The 26769-nt window shown below is 37.3% G+C and overlaps 2 protein-coding genes across 3 annotated transcripts in view; one reads left to right on the top strand and one right to left on the bottom strand.

Annotated features, from left to right (window-relative positions):
* LOC143352447 (uncharacterized) overlaps window positions 1–10584 on the top strand; it is a 103318-nt gene extending 92734 nt beyond the window's left edge. For both annotated transcript variants that reach the window (XM_076784946.1, XM_076784945.1), the window contains one exon: window positions 5525–10584. The gene's annotated coding sequence lies outside the window, so the exon portion shown is untranslated. The remainder of the gene's footprint in view (window positions 1–5524) is intronic.
* An 869-nt stretch (window positions 10585–11453) lies between these two features.
* The window catches only part of LOC143352209 (uncharacterized), a 129568-nt gene continuing 114252 nt past the window's right edge, over window positions 11454–26769 (bottom strand). Inside the window, exon 21 of the mRNA XM_076784536.1 lies at window positions 11454–12608. Coding sequence (XP_076640651.1) covers window positions 12409–12608 — 200 coding nt within the window. The 3' untranslated portion in view covers window positions 11454–12408. The remainder of the gene's footprint in view (window positions 12609–26769) is intronic.

Genomic DNA, 26769 nt, shown 5'->3' with positions numbered 1-26769 from the left:
TCAATTGTCTTTCTAAAATCGACAGTTGAGAATTCCTCCAGAAATTGGTCAAAAGCGACAGCAATTTCATTCATAATTCGACTAATTTTTAGGATCGATACGATGCAACATCTTCTCCTGGACTTATTATTTCAAAGAAAATTATCGAGATTCTTTTACGTACAGCCCAGCCAATAAGCGACCGATGTTATTATCGATACGTTCAAACATGTAATTGAAAGTTCTAACATTTAAAACACTGTGCTAGATGACAGTCGTTTCACACGGAAAATATGGTAATTTGTCCAGTGAAGGAACACTTAGGCTGCATATCTGTTGAAATTAGTATTCGCAAATCGTTACTTCGTTTCCCGAGTGTCATCGTTACGATATTACATTCCAGAATACAATTCTAACATTTTGATGATAAAAATTTCAACTCTTGGCCATCTCTTCGGGACAAATGACCCACCGTGCGTCATCCCCGAGGGACTATAATACGAATTGTGTTCATTCACTGGACATGTCGCTCTATTGTTTCTATCGACGCAAAATCTTTCCCCGTGAAACCTCATCCGTAAAGGCGAGAAGCGTCAACTTCCGTTCGATTTCCCTCGATAAAACCGAATATCTATTATCCAGAGTACGTGCGCACATAATGTACTCGGCGGCTACCATTCGGCAGGTTTTGTTGAACTTCTCCACGGCTGATTTTTCACAGTCCCGTGATCCAGGTGTTTTCGTCCCGCCTTTCCTCGCTGTACCCTACAGCGACGCGAATTTATCTCGGATTCGACGTGGAGACTTGAGCGTTACCGTGTGCACGATCGACATGCTCGCGGAGAACTAGGAATTTCCGGCGAAAGTACGCAAACATTCTATGAAATCGCATGTTTCAACGATCGTACGTGGTCGTCGCACTTGCGTCGCCGAGCGAAACGTAAAGGGAAAACTGCCAATGGCAATTCGAACGTAGGACGATCTACAGAGTGTTCCCCGATACGCAAGACCCGCTTCAGTAATCGATACCCTCGTTGAAAACGATTAAAGGGAAATAAATTACAGATTATTTTCGATTCGACCTGATTTCGCAATTGTTATAGCAGGCTTTGTGCGCCAGATGTTGGTGTCCACTCACCTTCGGAACTGTTCGAAATGGCCACCTTACATATCAGTATTATACATGGAACGAAGCTATCTGTTACCAGAGTGGGAGAGAGAAAGAGAAAAAGAGAGAGAGAGAGAGAGTCGAGTTGGCCCGCCATTTTCAGTCAACACAACTTTTAAGCGATTTTAATTTAGATTTTATTCGATTACTTCAACATTGGTAATTTAATATCAACCGTAGTATAAACTGCGTTTATTGTTGCATTTGCCTGTACGCTTTCAACAAATTCCGTTCGTAATTGATAATATTTGTATAATTGTACGTCTCCTATCTCTTCCAATTTGATTTTCATAAAGTAATTTAATATTCGCCTTGTTCGAAATAAATTACAAAAATAATTGTATTAATACCAATAGATACCTGAATTGATATAGCCAGTAAACAATTAAGACAATTTTTGATCAGCGCTTGTAGGAAATGATTCAGTTGTACATTCAGTTGTACTTTGGTTCGTTACGGACGCGACCGATGGGATTATTTGATTATGATAATTTAATTATTTTCAGGATTATTTTCGTTTTATCATAATCAGACATGTACAAATTAATTTTGGGTCAAACTGACCCAATATTATCAAAATTGCGGTGGCGTCGGTCGCTGGTGATCGATGAGATAAGGGATAAATATTTTTAACCGTTTTAAAGAGATTATTCAAATTGGTTCCAGTAGGTTATCTAAATAATATATTCTTTATTTTGAGGCGCAACAAGCGTTTGAAAAAAGTGTATGTGTAATTTAACTCCGGATTTTATGAACTCGTATAAAAAATTACAAACATTAAAGTATTTTAAATGCACTATTTCCAACTGATCAAAATCACTATCACTAACACTCGCAAAGCTTGAAAAGTAACCGAAGTGTTTTACCGTAAAAAAATTACATAACTGAATTTATTTAGATTTTGTACGATCTTTATTACAGCACGATCTTTAGTTCCTCGCGGAAACGTTTTTATAATTTCAGTAACAGTAAAATTAAAAACCATGAAACTGATTAACCTCTTAGCTATAATACGATACGCAACTATAGCGGCATACTTGTTTATCCTGTGCTTGAACGATTAACCATTAAAATACTTGTTCATATTATATTATTCAAATTTTCTCGATGAAAATGTATTAAAATGTTAACACCCATTTCGATAGTAATATCCGTGCTGCCTACTCCGCATTTAATCCCGCCATGGTTAAGAGGTGAAAAAATAAAAGAAATATTTCTGTAGCTCCTGTTTCTCGCAATTAGTTACCGAACAAATTTTTATTTCGCATAAAGATCCGCAATCTAACGATTACCAGCCGAGTTCGAAACCGTTTCATCGAGATGGTTCGCGTTGCTCGCATTTACCGCCATTTTTAATTGCCGCCAAAGGACAAATTGAACGGCGGAGCGGGTCTCGGGTGTTTCGCCGACGTCGCGTGTAAATACTAGGGGCAAAATATAGCCGTGAATTTTTATGCAAATTCGGCGACGGCGGGCGTCGTGTTGTCATTTGTAGATCGGACCGACTAGATTATCGGAAGGGCGTCCCCATTTGCATGTTTGCGGGGACGCGGCTGTCGGTGTGCGTCGCGTCGATTTTTTCCCCCGTCCCCCGCCGCGGTCGGGTGTCATTTTTACCAGAACGACGGTCGCGAATTCGTCGGACGTGTCGGATTCGCAATCGAGTCCACGGGCCGTTACCGTCGATCGATACGCCCGGAAATTTTGGCCCGCGATGTCCGACGGGTTAACGAAACTGCACGCGATTAATTTCGAAATTGAACGGTTCGCCGGGCCCGCGTTGCTCGCGTTCCGCCTGTCAACCGGAACAACGATAGTTTTAATCCTGTCCGCGATCGTGTAAAGGGCGGATCCGGTATCCGGATCGAAACGAACGAATTTATGGAAATTACAAAGTCCGCGTGGAACATCAAAGTGTGCGCGACACTCGGTATACCTATTTTGCGAGCCCGACAACCGTGCTACAATTACTGCGGACGCGCGGCTCTTTAATTCCCTTGCGATTTACGTTTTAAGTTAACTTTCCCGGGTATAACCTCCGAGCTTTACCAATTAGGCCCGAACCCACCTCCACACCTCCCCTCCCCTCCTCTCGCCGAGTTGCTTTAATTGCTCACAGTTCATCTTTCTATTCGCAGACCCTCTTAAATTCAAGCTGTTTTGGGAATTATCAGGAATTTACATTCGACGATTCTCCGAGTGGCACTTCTTGCCGTTCGGAAGGCACAAATTGTAGAGTCGTTCAAGATAATGGCGGGCATGTTGTAAATTGTGCTTCACATTGTGCTTTTATCGAAAACGGTGTCAATTAGCAACTATTGTATCGCTTTTTAACCCTCGAGCGGCGGACCTTTCTCGCAACTGCGCGCGGTTGAGTGGTTTAACACTAACTGTAGATCAAGTAATAGGGTAAGAGACCCAATTACTGTGCGGGTACTAATTACTGTGCCTTTATTAATTATACTTATTTTTAAAGCATAATGAATATTAAAAAAGAGATATTAAACTTTTTTCATTAAAATCGGTTAATATGTTATATATCTCTCCTTTTTTTAATGTAGGCATAGTAATAATTAATATAGGCACAGTAATTGGTACCCGCATAGTAATTGGGTCTCTCACCCTACTAAATTCTCTTTCGATGAAATGTAAGAGGAGTGGAAAAGAAATTATGATGAACACATCGTAGTTTAATGTTTTATGTCTCAGTTTTTGTTTTATTACGTAAATTGCTTTGAATTTACTCAATTTTTGTGGTTGCTGAGTTCGCAATCAACGCGTTCACTGTACCAACGAAACAAATGAAATTTGCTCATTTTCATTTCAACATTGTTTATTTATAAAGGTCGCATTAATATTGGGGTCATGAGGTGACCATGCTGAATTATACGAAGTGAATCATTTATAAGCACGTCGGTATTAATATTAATGTAACATAGCAAGTTGAAATTTATTCACATATTGATGTTTCAAATGGAAATCGTTTTGCATTATTGAAACATTATTTTGTATAACAGAAAAATAATTAAATTAATTATATAATTGATAAGGAAATATAGGTGGTAGGATTAAATGACTCATCCTGTATAATTGCTTAGGACCATCCACAGGTTTGTTTAACGATTTTTTTAAACGTATTTCTGTAGGTACACTACTGTTTGGTAAACTCGTTAATCTTTCTTTTGTTTTTGCTCATTCGACTCGATCGCAAGAAATCGAAAATGACAATTTTAATACTATGGGTCAAAGGTGACACGGGTTCTGCCGTCGCAGGGTTAATTGATACGTGCTGGTGATTATTGTTTGATCGTGTCATTCATGGTCCTGGCATAAGTAGGAATTAATAGTATAATTTAATAGTGAATACAATTTGTAACTTATTATTATTGCATACCGAATGACGTTCAAATGATCGGTTGTATAATTCCAACACTGCCGAAAATTTTTTATTGTTCATTATTTTTTTTTATGGGACTTTCACCAACTTATTCGTGGCATTTTTATGATTAAAATGACACTAAACACGTTATAATTTGAACTGCGTTTAGTGGTTTAATTGGCGGTATGTAGTATTAGTAGCCCTACACGATCTATGTCACAGCACGGACCCGAGGATTAGGCTTGTTAGATCGAAACTTTGCTGTACTACAAATATTTACTGCGCAAATGGCTTGAATGTAAGAGGGATTTTATTCACTTTGATAAACAGAACCGACGGCTCGCGTATATTATTTGTTGCCTCTCTAATTATACAATGTATTTATATCTTCTCCTTTATGTAAGGCTCTCGAAAGAACGAATATTTGTCGTTTATAAATCCGTAGGTACGGTTTTTAATGACAATATTTTCTTTCGCGTACGCAGCATTACGTACGTTCTATTTATGAACATTGTGATAACGCATTTCTGATTGAAACAATGTTGATTACAACGGTTTTTTAGTAATGAAAAATATCAAGTTTTTGATGCACCATACTCAACTTTCCCAGTGGAAAGTTATGCTCGATCTCACGGTACTTCGACCATTAATTTAATCGATTTTTACATACAGTGCATTTTATTTGCAAGGTTGAAATGGAATCACGAAAATGAAATAATAAATTGATAGATCTTTAGTACTCTGATTGAACATCACTTGGAATACTGTCTCTTTGTTATTTATTCTCGCTTCATTTAGTTGTTTTTGACGTATGCTGTAAACAATATTTTAGCCATTGAACTGGAAAACATTACAAAGAGTGAGATTTTATTTAACAATTGCTTTTCGCAGAAAATGTTCCTAGTATTCGTGTGTGAAATAAAGATCGTTGCCATTAATAATTGGGGAAAATTAAGTCTGTAAAGATAAATTTAATGTGGTCACATTTACAATTAAAGTTTCAGATACCAGCGGGAACATTCGAAACTGCAGTTCATAATCCACAATTACGTAACTATAATAAACAAGCATTAATATAAATTACAATTCATATTAAATGTTTATTTTAAGCGCAAAATTTACGGCGGATATTACATTCATTGGATCGATTTATAGCAATTTTCAATAAAAATAATTGATTAAGAACGTAAGATTCAATTCTCGGTGATATTTTATTAACGAGGATTTTAATAATAATCCTAATCAGCTGTGTAGTCCATGAAAAACTGATGTCCTAAGTGAAAAATTTGTCCATACAATATGTATGTCGATCGTCAAACACGTTTCAGGTTGTTAATAAATTGATTATAGACATGCTCGTAATAAATGTATAAAGCCATTGATATTTAACATCTAATGAGCTTTTATCCGTTTTGATTATTTATTTATTCAATCCTTCCAACGATCGAACTCTGCGAAAAATATTTGCATAAATTGTATAGCAAAACCGATTTTATCAATTCAATTGTTTTAATTAAAATAATTGGTATTTTATTACACGGTATTTTATTAATTATTTTATCAAGTATAAAATAATGTCGAATCACTTGTCGGTACATTTCAACATTTGCTCTCCTTTATTTCATATATAATTTGTTTCTACAGTAGTTGTTCGAAGCAGTTACAATTAATTTATTGAGAATCTATCATGTTTCACGCGATAGCGTCAAAGTCTCCCGAGACCAATACATCAAAGCGATTTTAGATTGACATTAACGGGTTGGCGTAATTAATAATAATTGTACTATCCGAAAAATATGTCATAAAATCAGACTTCATTAAAAAAAATCAAAGTCGATCAATAAGTAATTCTACCAACATAGTGTGCTAGAATCGAAAATAAGAGAATGAAACAAGACCGTCTATTAATAACGAAGCAATTAAATCTGAGATGGATAACGGGAGGAACCATAGTTCATAATCTTCATGAAACAAGAATGAATAGAACTGATTAATTATATTAAATACATATACATATGTGTCAACGAACCACCTTAGAAAATCGTTCACTTAAATCAGAATTCACAATTCAATTCTTCGGTGATAATTAAACACTCAATTAACGTATCACTCGAAATTATCAAGTGGAATTTAAACACATCTGTTAGTTTTGATCTTTTGGAAAAATGAATGTACGAGTTAATATGTTCCAATCAAATTAACGATCTTCATAGTAAAATGTTCTGTTCCATGCATTATTTCACAAAATTCACAGATTATGGGACACGACTAAAATAATATCCTTGAATGTTTAAATACGGTATTTCCCTTGATAATATGAGCGAACCAAAGATGATGCGATTCAAGGGTTCAACCAATGCAAAATCGAATGGAGTCTCTGTCGGAGTGCGGATTAAAACGCTAATTATCGATGAACCGTTTAATAAGTATAGGGACAATATGTGGGAAATATAATTAGAGATCACCAAAAGTTTGTGATACCTTCAATTGTACCGAATAAGCGTTGTCGTGTTCGAAGTTGTAATTTTTAAGGGAATAAAGCGAAAAGGAAACCAGCCGAACAATGTTTCTTTTGCGTCCGTCATTAACAGTATCGATGATTACGAAGCCTCGTCAACTGTGTTAATCATTATTAGATTACAAATGATCAAGGAACAGGTTGGTGGAAGATTTATTTTCATACAGCGGCGATTAACATTTTATTCGAATAAACTATGACTATTAAGGATAGCGTGTAAAAGTTTCACGACCTTTATTCGTTTAAATTGTGTCTCATTGCATCGTTCGCATTCTGGTCTCGATGTAATAAAGAATAGGTAAAAAGTGTTTCAAACATTTATCCGTTACTCGTGAACCTTTATGTGGATAATAATTTATCCATTTCCAGTTTTGCAAATTTGTACGTCGAGTATTGTTTTAAATTGGTATGCACAATCTCAGCAAAATAATCGAACGGTATATTTTTAATTGAATTTGATACAAATTACACGATATCGTAAATATTTTGAAATATAATGTTATACAGTAAAGTCTTGATCTAAGCCGAGCGGAGCTACACGATCTTAGTCAGTCGCCTATCCCCTCCACCGGGAGACATACCCCATGAGGGGCCATAAAGCTCACCGAACTTTTCCAATTACAAAACTTCTTTATTTTTCAATATTTTTTTATGGGATTTTTAGCAACTTATTTTTGGCATTTTTCTGATTAAACTAACACTAAACACGGTATAATTTGAACTGTATTTAGTGGAAGAAAATAGTAGCCTTACACGATCTATGTCACAGCACGGACCCGAGGATTGGGCTAAGATAAAGACTTTACTGTAGCATGTAATAGTAATATTAAAGCATGTCATGTGCATGATAATGTCCCAATTAAATCCAATCGAATGAGCAAATCGTAACTGTCATAGTCAAAATTGAAAAGCACAATTATGTCCAGTGAAAAAATTGAAACCGTACATTATTGTGAATTCGAGTGCGCCAAAATGGGATTTTATTTAATTTTAAATTAAAACATTCAGACAAAGCAAGTGGAAATGAATCAATTGTGTGCAATTATTAGTCGTTACTCGCACTAGAATACTTTTCAATCATTTTATAAATGACAGATTTATTCTAGACTAAACATTACAATTTTCAATACAAATCACTGTTACTTATAAAAAAACTTGGAATTTATAACTTCCTTCCACGACCATGACTGCCAAAAATTGTAACAATATTACAATGGCAATAACAATGAAACGTAATTTTATCGAAAAGAATTCTTAAATGCAATCGTGCTTCAATTGTTTTCTCGATGAAAAATTCCATAATTGAAACGTTTTGTTTTCCTGTATAAAGCCTCTTGACTAAATGTGGTCTTTGTAATTTGGAAATACCTGCTTTTAATAGTGTTTGTTAATTGAGCAATCGTTCCCCGTAGAATTTGCAATGTGTTTTCGAAATGTTTACTGTGTCATGCAATTCGTGTCTATCTGAATTATGTATGTTCCACTTTTCGCATTTCTGTATTACAATGCATATTGTTCAACGTCACGACGTTTCTAGACGGTGCCTCTGTCATCAACAGATTCCACCATTATCGAATAATGTTGTTGCAAAGGTACTGAATCCGTAATAAGCTGCACGCAAGACAATAGGCTCCCAACACCGCGACAGAACACAGCGAGTCATAAGACTATATCGCGCAAAACAAATATAAACAGTGCAGCGCATTCGATTTAACCTCGTGTGCATGTACACTAGCATTGTACCCTCCGTGTTACGTGATCGCTATCCTCTGACGCTTTCTCGATTGCTATACGAATCCTGTGCGTTTAACGTGTCATTTATTCTAGTCGCAGCAAAGATAAAAATTACTAAAAATTAGACTGTGGGTCTTTATGCGAAATAGAATTTTTCTTTAGTTTTATTACTGTTTTTCTATTTTCGTCTTACGATCGCAAAATAAATATACAATTATCCAAAGAATTATTATGAAAGTGGTGCTGCAGTTTTTCAACGAAACCATAAACAATGCTTGCAATATTGAGAAAATGGATACCCCGGGTCTTGGTTATTGATATACGGGCGTTTCCTGTTAATAACGCCAAGCGCCCTTAAAATACTTTTGATTTCAGTTTCATGAATTTCCCTAATTCGCGTTATAACTTTTTAGCAAAGTTTCCAACGAATCGTGGACATGAAAGCATTTTTGCTCGCGGAACGCGATGGCGAAATTTATTATGCAAATGCTGCTGCATTCCGGATTCTGTGTGTAGAAGAGTACTTTTTGGTTTCTCAAAATGGTCATGTCAAGCTCTGCTGTTGATAGCTTCTTCATTACTCTCTAATAGAGTTTAAGAAAATTATACGTTGCTCTACGGGCTCGCCAATTTGCCAGCATGTTACGTATAAGGAGCGTACTGGCTGACAACAGAAGGTTTTATACTGTCAACGTCTTCAGAGCCAATGCTGGCCAATTATTCTATTAATAATTCAACCTAATATCTATAGAAGGCTAATATTCGAGTGAATCATTCAGCGATGCATAATCTAGGAACATCGTGACCGTCTTATTATTTAATTATTTATATAACATTCAGCATGGCGAGTCTTTAAGTACCAGGAAAACGAAAATCCTTTTAATTATTTTGATCTGATTTTACACCCTGTTTAGTATTCTATCTGGATAGTAATTAGTAGACTGTGTATCTTTATGGAAAATCGAAATTTTCCAAAATGATATTCCTAAATTCTTCTAATGTCTTTACAGTTTAGTAGTTTTTTTTCAAATTTTTTCCAAATGGCTTCTCAGAAACGGAAATGAAGTGGAATCGAGTTTTTTGCTGATTCAAAAGATGAAAATATTTTTCATCTTATTGGGATTCTTATTTATTTATATGTTCCGCCCACGACTGTACCAAATTGTGCTTAATCGTGCAATGAGATCGTTTCAATTAGGAACAATAGACATAGAAGAGAAAATTATGAAAAATTGCCGAAAGTTTACGCTAGTAAATAGCTTCGTGATCGACGATACCGACGAGATGAGGGTTTTTACGATAAGGATTTAGGTAGTGTTAATCGTTAAGGAGCGTAATTCATAAATGAAAAAGACCGACATAGCGTAAGTAAACATTTGTTTATTATTTATTAATACCCTCCTCCACGCCACTCGCATATCATTGTTAAAAAACAAAACTAACAATTGTTTACCATCGTACGACATTACAATAAATGTATAAAATTTATGTATCAAATACATGTATGTATATATGTATATGTATATTACAAAAAGAATGTTGCCCGATTAATTCCTATTCGAATCTCCTATCCGAACCTCGAAAGGCAGTGCTGAATGGCAGTTTCACGCTTCGGTAACCGTAACTGGGTCTACTCTGACCCACGTTTTATTCTGTTCATATTCGACTGTATCTCGGTACATTTTATATTCAAATATTTGTGTTCTGATTAGGAATCGATTCAGTTCTGGGTAAAATTAATACGAACAATATTTCAATATGTTAGATATAATGGAATACATAAAAGAATACAGAATATTTTAATTACAGTGTACACTGAAATTTTCACAAAATCGAATATTTCCATTTTCTATTTTAAAGTACAGTAAAGTCTTGATCTAAGCCGAACGGAGCTATACGATCTTAGTCGGTTCGACTACCCCTTCCACTGGGAGGCATACCCCGCGAGGGGCCAAGAAGCTGGAGCTGCCTCGGTCGCTAAGCAGTGTAAAAAACTTCTGGTTAAAATGACAATAAGCACGATACAATTTGAAATATATTTAGTGGTTTAATTGACGATATGTAGTACGCCAAAGGTTTTTTGGAGGTCGCCAAAAAAATAGTAACCCTACACGATCTATGTCAGAGCACGGACCCGAGGATTGGGCTTAGATCAATACTTCACTGTAGTATTTTACCCAGTTCTGTACATGTTGTAAAAACATTCGTGACCATAAATGAAGTAAAGAAACAAAACTAGAATAATGCAGGTCTGTACTAGCCCAAGATTGCCACTTAGTTGCTAAAAGCATAGATTGTTCGATGATTAATATGTGGCAGTCCTAATGAATGTACAGTCTAATTAGCATATCATTCATGAACTATGTCAAACATTTCTCGACTAGTGATCTTTGACGATTAACCGTCAGCAAATTCTACTAAAAATGATTCCAACGGAAATGCAATGTTATTGAATTTGAATAGTGATCATTATTTAATAATATTCCCAGGCTCTATTAATTTTTTCTACTGTTTGAAATTTCACCTATTCATTTCTGCCATAAATGCATAAAATCCGCAGTGTAGTCGTGATATCAAGTAATATATTGAAATTAAGAAAACAGGAATATTACATTTCACCCGGTAGTTTACTAAAACGTACGGTTTCGTGTTTCCTGAAGTAAGGTTGAGTTTAGATCATTGGAAGTTAATGAACGAAAATATCGAGCTTCTCGCTGTTTTGATTAAACTCTGAGCGAGTGTTTCACTTGTCGAAGTTGGCCAGGAATATACCATGTAATAAGATAGATCGGTACAAAACCCGCAGTAATTAGAACAGGTAACTAACATGATTCCTACCTCAATGGTTTTAATAAATTGCAAGTTATGTAACTTGGTAAAATTTGTTATTAAAATTTCTTAAATATAACCTGCTACGCGATATCGAAAAAGACATTTTAGTAATAGTTAAAAAAGCAAAATGAGAAATCAATATGACATTAGAAACATTTGTTTCTTCACAAAATACAAAATAAAGGGATTAAACAACGATTGGTGCTCACTGATTCGCAGAAAATCGTGAAAAACTGCAACTTCCACTATTTCGATGAAATTTTTGGCATGCAGTCTGAATCTCTTTTCCATGCTTGCATAAAAACGTTATAAGAAGCAATTTTTGCAATGGCCGTCATCGACGGGGATCTAATCCCAGCCTCGCAGACGACCTGAACTCGTTCGGTCCGCTTTTAAAACAAGTCACTCTAATTCGATGGGTGCATCAACAACTTGCACGCCGGTGTCGCAACGCAACAAATCGATCAATCAAAAGTTCCCGGTTCCTCTGATCCCACGTAAACGGTTCAAAGTCAAAGATCGCTATCCGTCGGCAGAAATATCGCGGGGCTGTTCGATTCCGCAAATCCCGTTGATCGGAACGTTTCATCTGGCTCGCGAGCGCGAAATCGAATCGGCTTTAATTAGACTTAATTAAAGTGAGGAACGAACTCCTTCGCCAGGCCATCCCGTACAGGCAGGGAACTCTTGACATAATTTATGCGCGAGCCGCAGACCAGCCTTTCTTCGACAGTTAAATTACTTTCGGTTATTGCGGCTCGTCGGGGAACAGCCGAGGTCCTGGGTTAGGTCGATCCTTTACGTGCAACATTTACGTCGCGGCAATATTCTAGTCAAGACATGGCCCCGGCTGTAATGAGTCGTCGGCGTTGCTACGCGATCAGTCCTCGGCGAACGTTGCTGTTGCTGTTCCTGCTGCTGTTGTTGTTGCTCCAGTTCCTCCTGACGATGCCGTTGCTCCCGCAGCTGTTGCAGCTCGTACTGTCTCGCGTGTCGATCTGCGAACAAACGAACGGGTTATTCGGAGCTATATAGATCGTCGCCAGGCAGTCGTTCGTAGGCACAGTCGCCTGTAACCGGAACCGATCGAATACAATCGCGGTGACATCGACTTCTCCCTCCGGTTTAGATTAATGGCGCCGAGCCGCGGCCGTTTACGCCGCGTTTTTAGGATCCCGCACGATGACAGAACGCAGAGGCACGAAAAGCGAGGCCTGATTGTTTCTCACGATTGGTGACGGTATCTCGAGCCGCGTCTTCGTTGATACAGGATTTTTATACAGTGCGTCCCACGAACTCTGTCCACTCGAATATCTTGGTTATTTCAAACGATACAAGAAAATGTTACCTACAGGAGTTGTAGGGTTTAAGGATTTACATAATATGATATAAATGCAAGTATCGTAGGTATTGGATCTTGCAAGTGGAAGTGTAGGGAAGATATAGAGGTCCCCTTTGTTTTCTTACATGGAATGTCCAATCTTTTATGCTCCATTTATGCCATTTTGAGTTTTCAATGTGGTTCATCACTTAGGCAGTGTTCTGTAATTTTGTCTCGCACCTGCTGACATTTTTGTAACCACGTCTTGGTAGATGAATAATTTCGATACGCCGAGCTGTTCTTTTTACACGTAGAGATTAATTTGGTGATGTTTTATTTGAATCGATCGCGACATTTTAAACTTACACAAATCCTCATTTACCAAATATTTCGTAATTTGAAGTACGTAGTTTTGTATTACAATATTTCATGTTAAGTATTTCGTTTTTGTTAATAAAACCTTTTCCTATCACATATTGTAACATAATACAGTTAATTTGATCAATAAATAAATGACGTCGAACTGTGTACATTTTATTCTGTTAACAAGATTTATCCCCTGCCGTATTCCTCAAAGTATTATTATAGTTGTATTTTAATGGAACATTCTGTATCGAAATATGCGATAAATGTAATATAAATATAGACCTGCTGTTTATTATTCATTTACTGAATGTTCGTCTTGTCTAAAAAAAACTACGCTATCCATTTAATATATATCTATATATATTTATAAATATATATATGTATTCTTTCTATATATGTTTATTTCTCTTATATTTTATACATATTTCATAAATATGTTCATTTTCACTATATGTTATACGTATTTGATAAATATGTTTGGATTAAGTCTCTTAAGTTTATTAAAGTTCACAAATATGTTTATTTTTATTATCTATATTTTATACTTATTTAACAAATAGGTCTATTTTTATTGTATATTACGCATATTTGTTACGTACCTTTATTTCCACTTAATAAATACGGTCAAAGCGAAAAGTAATTGTGATTCCATTCTGTTTCAAAAGGAATTGGAATTTCAGGACGATAATGGAGCACTCAATGCGGGCTTTAAACAGGCACTGTAGGAAATTAATTAAACTCTGACAGTAAGTTAGACATTTTCAGCTATTAATAACCCCAGAAATAATAATCACCTCTCCGTTTCAGGAAAGTAACGTTGCAGTAAATTTTCCAAAGATTTTGCGCAATAAATTTCATTTGTTAAAAACGAAACGAGGAGCTTTCAACTTTACAGGAGAAGGAAAAAATTCTCAAATTGGAACGTTTATGCTGCTTTGAAGAGTGCTGAACGTTATTAATTCAAAGGTTTTAATTTAGAACGCTACGTGGATTGAATTCAACAAACTGAACCTAGTTCTTTGAAATATTCCTATAATATGTACAATTTTTTTTCTCCAATTTTTGAAGTAAAAAGGAGGGGAGATGTAATTTTATGTGCCACCTCTTCCAATTTTTTCCGAAAAATGAATGCCTAACCTACAGAGGTATAGATGACCTATAGATGAGAATTTGACAAAGAGTTTTTCATGGAAATGCACAATTTTGTTCATACAGTGTGGAAACGTAAGCCGCTTTATACGAATAAAAATTGACGAAAGCATTTTTGTTTCATTTTTATTTTACATTTTTTCTCCTTTGAATGTAATAAAGAAGAAAAAAAAACAATTTATATCAATTACTACTATTGGTGCAGGAATTAAAGAAACATTTTCAGGATTTCATAATTTGTAGAAACGATTTAGAAGTTGATAACGGGATAATGAAGAAAATTATAGACAGAGAAATATTATGTGGATTAAGAGAAAAGCTGAAGCAATAAAATGCAGCGCTACGTGCTTATAGCTTGACCCAGTTGCAGCATAATAAAATAAACGAATCTGCTTATTTGAGAAATAATTATACAGAAAAAGCAAAGATTCTCCCACACAGTTTTAAGTTTGTTTTTATTTTACAAACTATTCGTTTTTAAATTCTGAAAGTTGATTAACTGTTTCGACGAGGACCAACTATTAATGCTATTTTGTAATAAATTAATGATTTAAGCATTCCAAAAATGGTGAATGTACGATTGTTTCATACTAAAACTAACCAAAATGCAACAAGAAAATATTTAGATTACTTGGAATAATAATAATTCGGCCGTATTGACTCTGCTAATTGATGCAGTGGAAATTTATTATTACTTCGTGAAATTTTATTGATGGATCGCAGGCGTTCGCCGAACTACAGTTGTGTGTGCGACGTATTATATAGTATGTCGCTCGGTCACCGACAAATAGAACAGAATGTCATGCCTGTCGTCATAGGCCAAGCCACTGGAACACTTTCCCAGATGCTCCGATGCTAATGTATGTCACATTGCATCGTTAACTGCATCACCCTTGACACAAAGAGATGAAATCAATTTAAATATGTGTAAAGGGAACCGTAAATTTTGAGGCGAATAATGCATTCGAAGAATGCGATGAAAGTTTCTTGAGATATCAATTTTAACCGAGGGTAATTAGACACTGTAAAACGAAGCGACCATGTTTTTAAAGTATTAAATTAATGGAAAAATTATGGGATATATAGTACATAGAATTACATGGAATATTATGCCTAATTGGTCTGGGTCATCACATTTCAGGATATAGACTAAAAAGCAATACAGGTAATTTTGACCAAAATATACAAGTCTTAACGAACGAATAACATTTTTTTCGGAAATGCAATCCTTCAGAATGGCACCTTATTTTAATCAAATATTTTTGTAATGCAACTATGTACTGTACGAAATATAACATTTTTAAAAATATTACTACAGAAAAGTCTTAAATTCCTTGAATACTATGTCCAGTGTTGTAATCTTGAAATTAATTTGATTTGCTTTGTCTAGAGTGCAAAATTATGATCACGTCACACATGTTTAATTTTGACGAATTAGGGAAGTACTCTACGAAATAAGATTTAATTTCGAAATAATTTAACATAACTGATTCTACTGTATATTTTATTAAAAGACGGACTCGATAATTCATCGAAGTAATTTATTCCATATCATTTGATACCATTTATTTCAGTCCGAATTATTTAAACTCGTCGATATTGTCTTCCAGCCTGGCACGCGGTTCGAAAAGGTTGAAATGGTAATTTCTCAGAAAGTAACACCTGTTTGCGATGCGCACGCAATAGTTTATCGAGATTCCCGTCACGAAGCTGAATGTAACACGGTACACCAAAAAGCGATCCTGTATCACAGCCGGCGGACATCTCGAAATCAACAAACGCCGAATCTACACAGACAGAAAGAAACAGCCGCGGTGTACGATGATTCGCTTTTTTTCCCAACATAAATCATTAAACGTCGATCGATATCGGATTAATCATTGTCGTCCGTAATTCAAACAGATACCTAAATCCTTGCCGGACTGATTTATCCCCGCGAGATACCACGAGTGTTTCGATCCTCTCCGGTGTTCTGCTCTTTTTTCTTCCGTTTTTTTTTTCAATACAAAACACGTAATCTCGTTCGCGTAGCTCTTAAATAAAATAAAATAGTGAAATATATCAAGCCGAGGATACTGCGTTTCGACACTTTTCCATTAAAGCGAACGTCTCGCGAAATGCGCGCATAATTTACAGAATAAGATTCATTTTCGCTTCTACGGAATTTATTGGTTAGGACTCGATCCAAAAACTGTTTTGCAAATCAATGAAGGTAACTTTTTGGAAAATTACCCAGGCCGATATTTCACTATAGTTTTCTTTCGATGTAAGACGATCGCAAGAAGGGGGAAAAGCGGTTTTCTTATTTCGAAATAAATATCGTCATCTTATACCGGAATAGAATTGTACTAATTGACGGTCACGAATGACTCTAGCATATCATACGGAGAGTTAAACATTAGTTACGACAAGCCTCTTTTATTTGCACTCAATATTTCGTTCGCTAATGTAGTTATTGTTTTATATACATTTTGTTAGCTATTCTAGAAGTTTGAAACGAAGAAAAGATATTGAAAGATGTAAAAAAAATTGACAAACGATAAAAATTGAATAATGTAATAAATTCTTGTAGAAAAGGTTGTGAAACAGATGTTACTACTACGCCTAACGATAAATAAATACTATACGGCAAAATTAAAAGTAGATAAGATGCATAAATTGCAACTTTATATTCGGAATAGCACAAGAATTGCAAAGCTCTTCGTAAAAAATTGTAAACAAAAATATGAAGCCGCCGCGACGCTGAAATGTGTTTTGATACATTCCGGATTTCATTAATTATATTGCGAAATTAAATTCTGCGGTTAGTAATTCGCGATTTACGCAGTAGGATTTGCATATTACAGATATCCGTAACATGGGATTGAACGAGATGAAGTATATACATCGCCGGGGGTGCAGGTAAGTTTCACAGCGCAGATTATTTTACCTTTTCCAAAAATATAGATTAACGCGCCGGAATGTTGTACAGAGGTAATCCATTTTGTGCTCATTTCCTTTCCGCGATACTCCCTTCTGCTTTAAAGACGGATTATATTATTTATGAAGTTCATAGTTGCTTTGGGGTTAGCTGAGCGGAGAAAGTTACGGAATCTTCTTTTAGCTGGTTGAATGAAATCTGAGATGTTTTGAAGAACGTTCTCTATACGGGATTAAATAAACAGACTGAGGGATCATTTGAAATAGCGGAAATAATAAAACAATATAAAAAGACATGTTTCTCATCCTTATTACTAACTTTGTTCAATCTTTAACCTCGATAACCTAATCTAAATTTGTAGAATAAAATGTATGCGAATTGTCCATCTTGATTTTTAAAAATTTTTATGTTCAGTATCATTAAAGTTAACAAAACAATAAAAAGTAATAAGTAATACGGTAAAAATGTTATGCTGTTAATTGAACACTCGACAATACATTTAATTTGATTCTAAAATGATGAATTCCGATAAACACAAAAATAAAAACGGAATAAGAAACATTGATTTCTAAAATAACAATTTTTCATATGTACCATTTGAACTAATGAATATGCAAAAAATGCTTATCAACATGACACACTTAACTGTTTGAAACTAGATTAAAGCGGTTCGCATGCGTTACAATTTATATTTTATTAGCCCAAGGATCGTTCGGATTATTTACAGCGAGGAATTTTAGATCACCCATAAAATGCGGTTATGCTCGGGCGCGAGCACGTGTTACCGATTCGTTCCGCGAGAATGTTCGCAATTAGCGTCATTATGCAACCCATGACGGAAATAATTGGTTACTCGAAACATTTGCTGATGTAGTGAGAATGCAGCGGCAAGTAGTAGCAACAGTATAATTAAGAATTGTCACATCGCTTCCGATTCTTCCTAAGAATTATTTCAGAATTTTGCTTGCAAAATCGATTCTTAAAAAAATCCGGAAGCATAAAATTGTCGGTTATATTGAAGTGTTCCGAGTACCACGTTTCTATTACTATATATTAGTTATGTCTCATCGTGATTATTAATATATATTTTCTTCAGATGTTTCGGATGTTGCGAACGTGTTTAAAAAATTGGAAATCTCCAAATATTCGAAGAAAATGCATATTTCATATTGAAATTTCGGAGATACCAGTTTCATAAAAATTCTGTAATGAGATATTGTTCAAATCATTGTTCTTAATTTTTTGAAAAAATCAAAATTAATTTTTTCGATGCCCCTTTCCCTTTTTGTAGGTGTAGTATGTAATATTAAACGTTTTTATATTCGGAAAAATAATGTACAAACTTACAAATGTAATATAAAATATTTTATTTGCTTTATATTTCAATGTATGAGAATAACCCCTAATAGTTTCGGTCCCGGCGGTGTGCTCTTCGGTCGAGGATTTTTTGACCTGGGATCGAATCCTGCACCGAGTAATTTTTTTTTTCGTTAAACACTTTTTTTTTTTTGGTTCGTCACGCAGCTCGAAAAAAGCTCCGTAGTTCATATTTCATTCGTATCCTATGTGGATCGCATCCGCTCAACGTCTCGGAGTATTCGCAATCCGGTCCACCTGCGCATCACGAAATTATTCCCGTTGAGCACACCGACGAGGAAATCGATCGCGAGCGAGAACAACAATTTGTTTGGTGTAACTAATCGCCGAAACACACTTCGGCGTCGGTTTCGGGCAAGCTCCGGCCGCGTTGCGTTTGCAGTCCGGCCCGTTACAATTTGCATACGATCGACGCAGAATTTCGGCCTGTGGAAAACGTCTAATCGATGAAAAACGCGTTTTGGTCACCGAAGCGAAATTGCGTCGAGCCGGCAGAAAGTCTGAGAACGACAGCAAGAAATCTTGGAACGCGAATACCGCTAATATGTTCCATCGTAAATCCCATCTGAAGCGAAATTGCGTGCTGCACCCGGGCGCAGGAATATGAACCGGCTCTTCCGCGTCTTCCGTGAATGCACGCGAATATTAATCAACACCGTTTGAATTAGCACAGCGTACGGTACACTCTTAATCGTCATCGGTTCGTTGTATCAATTACTCCGAAGGCAATTCGCTCCGCAGTCGAAGCACATAATTCCTCGGAATTAATAGTGATCCCTTGCTACTGGATAGCGGAGATGGCAGGAAGTATGCTGAATAAACTTTGTATTTGGACGTTAGCGTTTACTTTCCGTAGCCGTGAACCTTCGTGACTGAAATGTTACTTAGACCGTGTACAGATACTATTTCCTGATTGTTTGTTGCTTGCTTAAGACAATGATAAAACTTTCAACTCAACGTATCCGTGACAATTTTCTGATTGAAACGATACCGAACACGACACAACTTGGATTATATTTACTTGTTTAAATTAGGACACGGTAGAACCTCGATTATCCGAACCAATTAGTAGAACATGAGCGTGAATGAGTTCAGTGAATTGAGCAGACGAATATGCTCCGAATTATGTCATGTTTGGACCCATTTTAGTCAGAAAAATCTCACCTACGCACCTATGATTTATACTTAAGAATTTTTGGAATTTTCGAAATGCAGACAAAATTATTCAGTAAAAACATATGGTCAGTTTGTGACGTCTCTGAGGAAGCAGAAAGTAGTCGTTCATTCAGTCAACTTCCAACGAGAATACTAGATTAACGTTTGATTTAATAACTGCATATTCAATTTAATACATTTGCTAAATGTCTCGGACAGATGAATAAAATGATAGCGAACTAAAATCGACTGAAGACTTAAAGGAAGAAATTGTGTGAAATAGATGTGTTACACACTTGAAGAGAACTCGTTACGGTGTCATTACGTAGGAAATAACGGAAAATGGCCGTAAAGAGTGTGCCAACTTCGAGGAAAGCTACAAATTTAAACTTCACAGCACAACAAATTGAATCGGTAGCTGGAATTAATGCAAATGTAAGAAACGTCTGACAAATTATACAAGGAACAATCTTTATAAGGACGAGAGCTAGAACTCCACCATTAATGAATTCACACAAAAAGGCATGATTCAATTGTGGTTTATGTTCTCTACTCCACTAAAAACATATTTCTGTTAACATCTTCTTTTTAGAAAAACTATCTCGGAAATCATTAGACTTGTTTTCGACATTTTACAATAAAGTTTTGAATTTTAATTCTGATTTTAAAAAGTCTCACACACAACTTTACAATTATTCTCCCTAAGCATCCCTCAAGCAAAAACGTGAACTCTGGATGAGATTATGGCATAAGGTACTATGCTGATTTTTCGTTTTCAGCAGGAAGGGGTGTCGACATTGTGGACAGTCACTTTGCCACCTTGTACAGTTTAGGTCTCGTTGTCGACGTTGTTCTAGTTTCTTGCTGTGCATCATTAATTAATGACTCTATCTGCAACACCGTGACCGTCCACGACACAGATCTTATAAATCACTAAGGAATCGCTGGACATACGATTCGTTTAACGAGACTCATACGTTTAATTGATAACGAGTCGAGGTTCATTGAGAATCGAGACAACAAATGAATGGCACAGAATTACATGCCGTTCTACATTCCACTCTTATTAGAGAGAATAATTCACTAGATCAATATAAAATGTCAGCACTGAAATTTTTTACATGTGACAATTTTACTTGTCAGAAAAGATGTCACAGTTTTTATAAACTGAGAAACATCTAAAAGACAGGAAATTAGCTTGAAATGAAAACGATTCGTCGACACCAATGTTGAACTATAAACAACAACAAATAATCGATTATTATTATTTTACGCAATGGAAATGGTATATTGTTTATATTATTTGATCAGTGAACTCGTGAAACGTATAAATGAAAGCAATCATTTTATTTAGATAAAGAGAAAATGTATAGTTATGTATGTTTACGAGTCAATTTGCAGTCGTAGTTAATTGCAAGCAATCATGGCCAATGTACGTTTACATAAATATTAAAACAACAATTTTACCTTGTGTGCTCGTGAGAAATATTTTGTACATTATTCGAACAATTCAGGTATTCTTCGTGAAAGGGAAATATTCCAGACGATAAAACTAACAAATCAAAACGTGGTTCATTAAACAAGAATGAGCGAAAACAGCGCTTTTCTGACGACGCAATATTTTATAAAAAATTACTTCAGCGCTGTGAATATAATACCATAAATAACGCGGGGAGTGATTTAATTAAAACAGTAACAGCTGCAGAATCTGTTAGTCTACATTTTTTTACCCTCTTTGGAATTCTGCAGCAGAAGGTTAAATATTCCAATGCTAACTGCAATGAAACGAACGATTTAATAATATGAAAGGTAATCTGCGATGAAGTTTCGAAAAAGTGAACCGTATATTATAAAATGTTCAAATGACAAATACTTTTTGGTATTTATACTTCATTTTCTGCTTAATTAAATTGCGGAGGGAAATAAACACTGAACATGACTTCAAAGAAGAACGTCATTGATATATGCTTTCCTTTGATTAATTTTTCTATAACAAGGTTATAACTGTCGTTTAATTTTTCAGCAGCATTTTTATTCAAATAAAGAATTAACCCTCGAGTGTTAGTGCTTAGAAATATATTTGATCCTAACAAATACGTCAATGTTAAACTACATCCACGAAAGTTAAACTTGCATTACAAAGATTTATTTGATTTTTCTAAAATAATATCACCAAAATAATTATAACAAAATATATACTATAGATATTCATGTCACATTGCCCCTGACGACAGGTAACCCCTTCTGCATCATCTCAGACTTCTTCTCCGCCATACTTAGCACAGTTTGCACTTGTTGGACTTCGATGGAGGACAAGGTCGCCTCAATCTCTGGCAAAATGGCGTCTGTCAAGCTCAAGGAAACCAGCTCGTCGATGTCAGGGTTGCCGCGGTCGGACAACACGCGTTTCAACTTCTTGATATACTTCTTCAAACCTGCTTGCATAGCTATGCCAGCGTTAGTGTCTCTGCTCGGGAGTTTGAAATTTTCATTTTGATTCTTGCTCAACCGATTGCCCTCGTTATCTTCCGATTGAACGATTTTCAAAACTTTCCTCCCGCTCGATGGCGATTTAGTAGACCCAATTGGCATCGATCTGACGCTATCTTGCACCCCAGCGCCAATCTTCGAGTCGCCATCTTGTCGCGGAGCCCTCGATATCGTCGTTAATCTCTTACTAACAGGCAAACGATTTTTGACAGTCGTCGCAGCTAATTGTCTCGTTCCGGGGCCAAGTTTCTTCAGATTGAAATCGTCCGACAGTTTCCCGGCGTTCTCGTTCCTGTCGTCGTTGCGTCTAATCGGATCACCAGCGTGTCTCCCCTCGCACAAATTCGATTTCGCTCGCGCGTTTGTTCTCGGTTGGTCCCCTTGAAAATTCCTGTCAGCCTCTTTGAACATTTTGCCGGACTCGTTCGTCCACTCTTTCTTCTCTTGATCATTGCCGCTGGAGTTCACAGCGGCGTTCTCGTTGAATTGTTCTTTGGCGTGCAACGATTCCGACGAAAGCTCCGCCCTTGGATTCGGCGCAATAGTTTTTGATCTCTGATCTTTGTCGCGAGAACGTTTCACGGATTTCTGGTTCTGTACCGGTGACGATTTCCGCCGACCGAAATTATCGGCTTTACCGTGCTCAATCCGCGCTCCGTTCTGTCGGGCTGGCCTAAACCTACGTTCCGAACGCTCCTGGACCGTGTCAACAAAGAAACCTATTGACTGGGGTTCTTGAGCTCCAGCCACCGTTTCGGTGGGATTTTTCGTGATCGAATCACTTGGACAATCCGATCGATCGTTCCCGAATCCCCTAACCGAAGGATCATTCGTCGAGAACATAGCGCGCGCGTTTGTCTCGTCGGTTTCGCTTCGAATGGGCTCTAGCTTCCTCGGCTCGTTAGCTTTCGATTCTTTAATCGTTCCAGTCAACGAAGTCTGTTTCTGAGCGTTTCTGTTCGCTAGAGACCTACTTCTAGGTTGAGCGTATCTGCTAGGTTCAGCGTGGCTGTTCGATTGATTCCTGATCAAGTGTCCTGGCTGTTTCAAGGCTGTTTTATCCTTTTCGATCGTTTCGCGCGTTCTTGGAGATAGTTTATTGACGTTCCTTCTGTTGTATGGTGCACGTTGGTTACCAGCTAGCCAAGGCTGAGCTTGACGGTCCGACACAGTCCACGTGGACGCTATCGAGGAATCACGGGAGTGACCGGAATGATCATCGGGATGCTTGCTGGACTCGCTGCGGACGCTCTCGGAGTCGATGGAGCTGATCGTGGTGCAGTTGATCGATTCCCTCTCGACACCGTCGATCGAGGAGAACGTGTCCTGTCTGTTCTCCTGTCTTGGCGACTCCGACAATGTGTCTCGCTTCATGCTGATCGATTCTGTGCTCGAAGTGGCCCGCTGTAATCTCGTGACGCCTCTTTTGCCCGCGAACCGTGGATACGCCGAGTGTTTCAGCGACGAGGGAACAGCAGAGCCGGATGGTTTCGGATTCGACGACTTCGAACCTCTTTTCGTGACATAGTCTACGGTACGTAGAAAATTTGGTATTGAAACAACATTTTTCGATCGATTTTGCGAATTTTCATACGGAAGACGCTACAGGAACTGTTTCGTATTAAGGAAGCTTATCGAGGACGTCCGCTCGGAACGATTTCGAAAATAATTCGGGTAAACAAACATTTATTTTGGGTTATTGTTGCGAATAAGACTGAAGATTGAAGAATATTGATATGTTGTTTTCAGCTTATTGAAATTATTAAAGAAGGGAAGACATTTTTAACATCAGTTTCTTGCAGTTGATGCAAACAATTTTTACTTTGCAGATAGGCGCAATTGTGTTCAAGCCTTGCTTCAGAAATTTCTGATTATATCCACCAAACTGAACGATACATATACGAGTGCTACAAATTATTAAAGATATTTGTTCCAACCAAAAATTACCTCGCCTTTCTCTAATAACACTATATACAGGGTGTTCGTATATAAGGGGTGGTTCTTGAAGACTATATAAGACGAAAATAAAGAATAAAAAAATTGTAAACTGACCTATTGGGGTCATTCTACACGGCTTTTCGGTTCTAGCCGAGTTTCGACCTTATTGGCTAAAGTGTGTGACGTCAAAGCCTAACCATTGGGCGCGAGCGAGGACCTCCTTTGATACGTCACACGCCTTTATGACGCTTAAGCAACTTACACCTCCGTTGGTCCGGTTGCCGCATTTTAGGCAGATTTTGAGTTTGTAATAACTAAAAAATGAAGCCAAAATTGCAATTTTTTTACTCTTGATTTTCGCCTTATATTGTCATGGAGAATCACCGCTTAAATTTTCTCCCATCTGTAGTCGAACACCCTGTATGCATTTTAGACCTCGTGTAGCCGACATTAAAATTAATGCAGCGAGTTGTTACACTTACTATGTCTTCAAGAAAATTGGTTTACTGCAAAGAAATTACATATTCAAACTAAGCTTGACGGTCAAACTATCAGACTAATTAACAAATCCAATGGTAATAATAATATCAAGTGAATATCAAGTTTGAACGCAAGTTACAGACAAGATCTCCCGAAGACCGGCGAACGCTCGGAAGATAAATATAAACAATTACTGAATGTAAACTAAACTTAAATACAACAGGAACTTGCAATAACGAAACTTGTAATAGCGCGAGCGCTGGATACACATGAACCAGAATATGTATTTTGATTGAAATAATATAGTTTTCCACGATAATGTTTCTGTTGATGAAACTAAAATTGCTGAAGTCAAGGTCATTCCAAGGTCACAGTATAACAGGTCATTCAATTTCTTCTAATGCCAGTTATGAAGTTTAAAGTATGTAGTGGTGGCAAATCATATAGGATACACCCACTACGCATTTTTGTTCCTTAATTAATTAGAAGGATCTTTCATGATACACGATTGATATTTCAAGTCATTCCGCTGAACGCTATTTTCGAAATCGTGCCAATCGGAATTTTAATGTTTCGGAAAAGCTATTTCGAGAATACCATATCCAAGTATTAAAAAATCTGGAACCTGTCATTCGACCAACGCAAGTAGGTTTGTTACTACAGTGAAACCTTGATCTAAGCACAACTGGGCTACGCGATCTTAGTCGCTTCGCCTATCCCCTCCAATGGGGGCATACCCCGCGAGGGGTCAAGAAACTCGAGTTGCCTCGGTCGCCGAGCAATGAAAAGTGTAAATATGCCCGTAATCCGATATCGGGTCGGATATATCGGTGTGAACCACTACTAATCCAATTACAAAACTTCTTTATTCTTCATAATTTTTTTATGGGACTTCAACGAACCTATTTGTGGAATTTTTCTGATTAAAATGACACTAAACACGATAGAATTTGGACTGTATTTAGTGTTTACACACGTTGTCCTTTTCTACGTTCGGCGCGGTCACAAGAAAGTAGTAGCTCTACACGATCTATGTCGGAGCACGGTCCCGAGGATTGCGCTTAGATCAAGACTTTACTGTAAACATCGTACATCAGTTCTCACCAAGTTTCAAGAAAGGAACTAAAGTGCTCATGTATGTACATAGGTACCTAAGTCTGCGTCGCGTTGCCTCCTTTTCGTACCGCCATCATCGTTCGAAGCAACCTTCAACGACCTCCAGTCCTGACAAACAGGTTCGCGACTCGCGTCCGCAGTCCTAGTTTCGGTCTCCTTCTCCGCGGTCTCCGGTCTCCGCGGTCCCTTCACCAAAAAATGATCGAGCGGATGCAGATACTCAGGCTCGTTCTTGCCAACCCCTTTGGTAGCGTCGTAGTGTTCCTCGACGAAATCGAAGACACTGTGATGATACCGATCATCCAAACGAATCGCCACAGTGGAGTCGTTAGTATTCAGATTAATCGAATTCAGCACAACGTCGCCGGGGGGTTGATAATCATCGTACTGTCTCCTGAGGGCGGCTTCTATGAGCTTGTGGCGATATACATCATAATCGAAGGCAGATATATCGACGATAGGGAGCTGTGAGTTTGTGGCAATGAAGGAGGATGAGCTCTTGAAGAGGATGTCCTTTCGGTTCGCTTCGGGCGCCCTTTTGGTTATGTTGTCTGCCAAGGTGTTTTGAGTTATAGGTTTTCCGCGGTTCCTGATGTCGCCGCTGGCTTGCAACAGGGGCGTCGAAATCGTCCTGCGGACCGACTCCAGATGCAGATCCGAGTTCGAGCTAGATGCAGAATCAGCGAACACTGATACAGGGTAGTGCATCACCACCGGGTGACTCCTCACGGTTCCATGCTTCTTTCGATGAGCTGTCAGGCTCCCGGGGCTTGGAAGCTGTCACAGGTAGCGCACATTTAAGCGTCCGCAGTCGGGACCGAATTGGAAGAGCGGAAATATTAAAAGA

Source organism: Halictus rubicundus, chromosome 3 (genome assembly GCF_050948215.1).
Source record: "Halictus rubicundus isolate RS-2024b chromosome 3, iyHalRubi1_principal, whole genome shotgun sequence".
Taxonomy (NCBI): Eukaryota; Metazoa; Arthropoda; class Insecta; order Hymenoptera; family Halictidae; genus Halictus; species Halictus rubicundus.
This window is presented reverse-complemented; position numbering and strand designations above follow the sequence as displayed.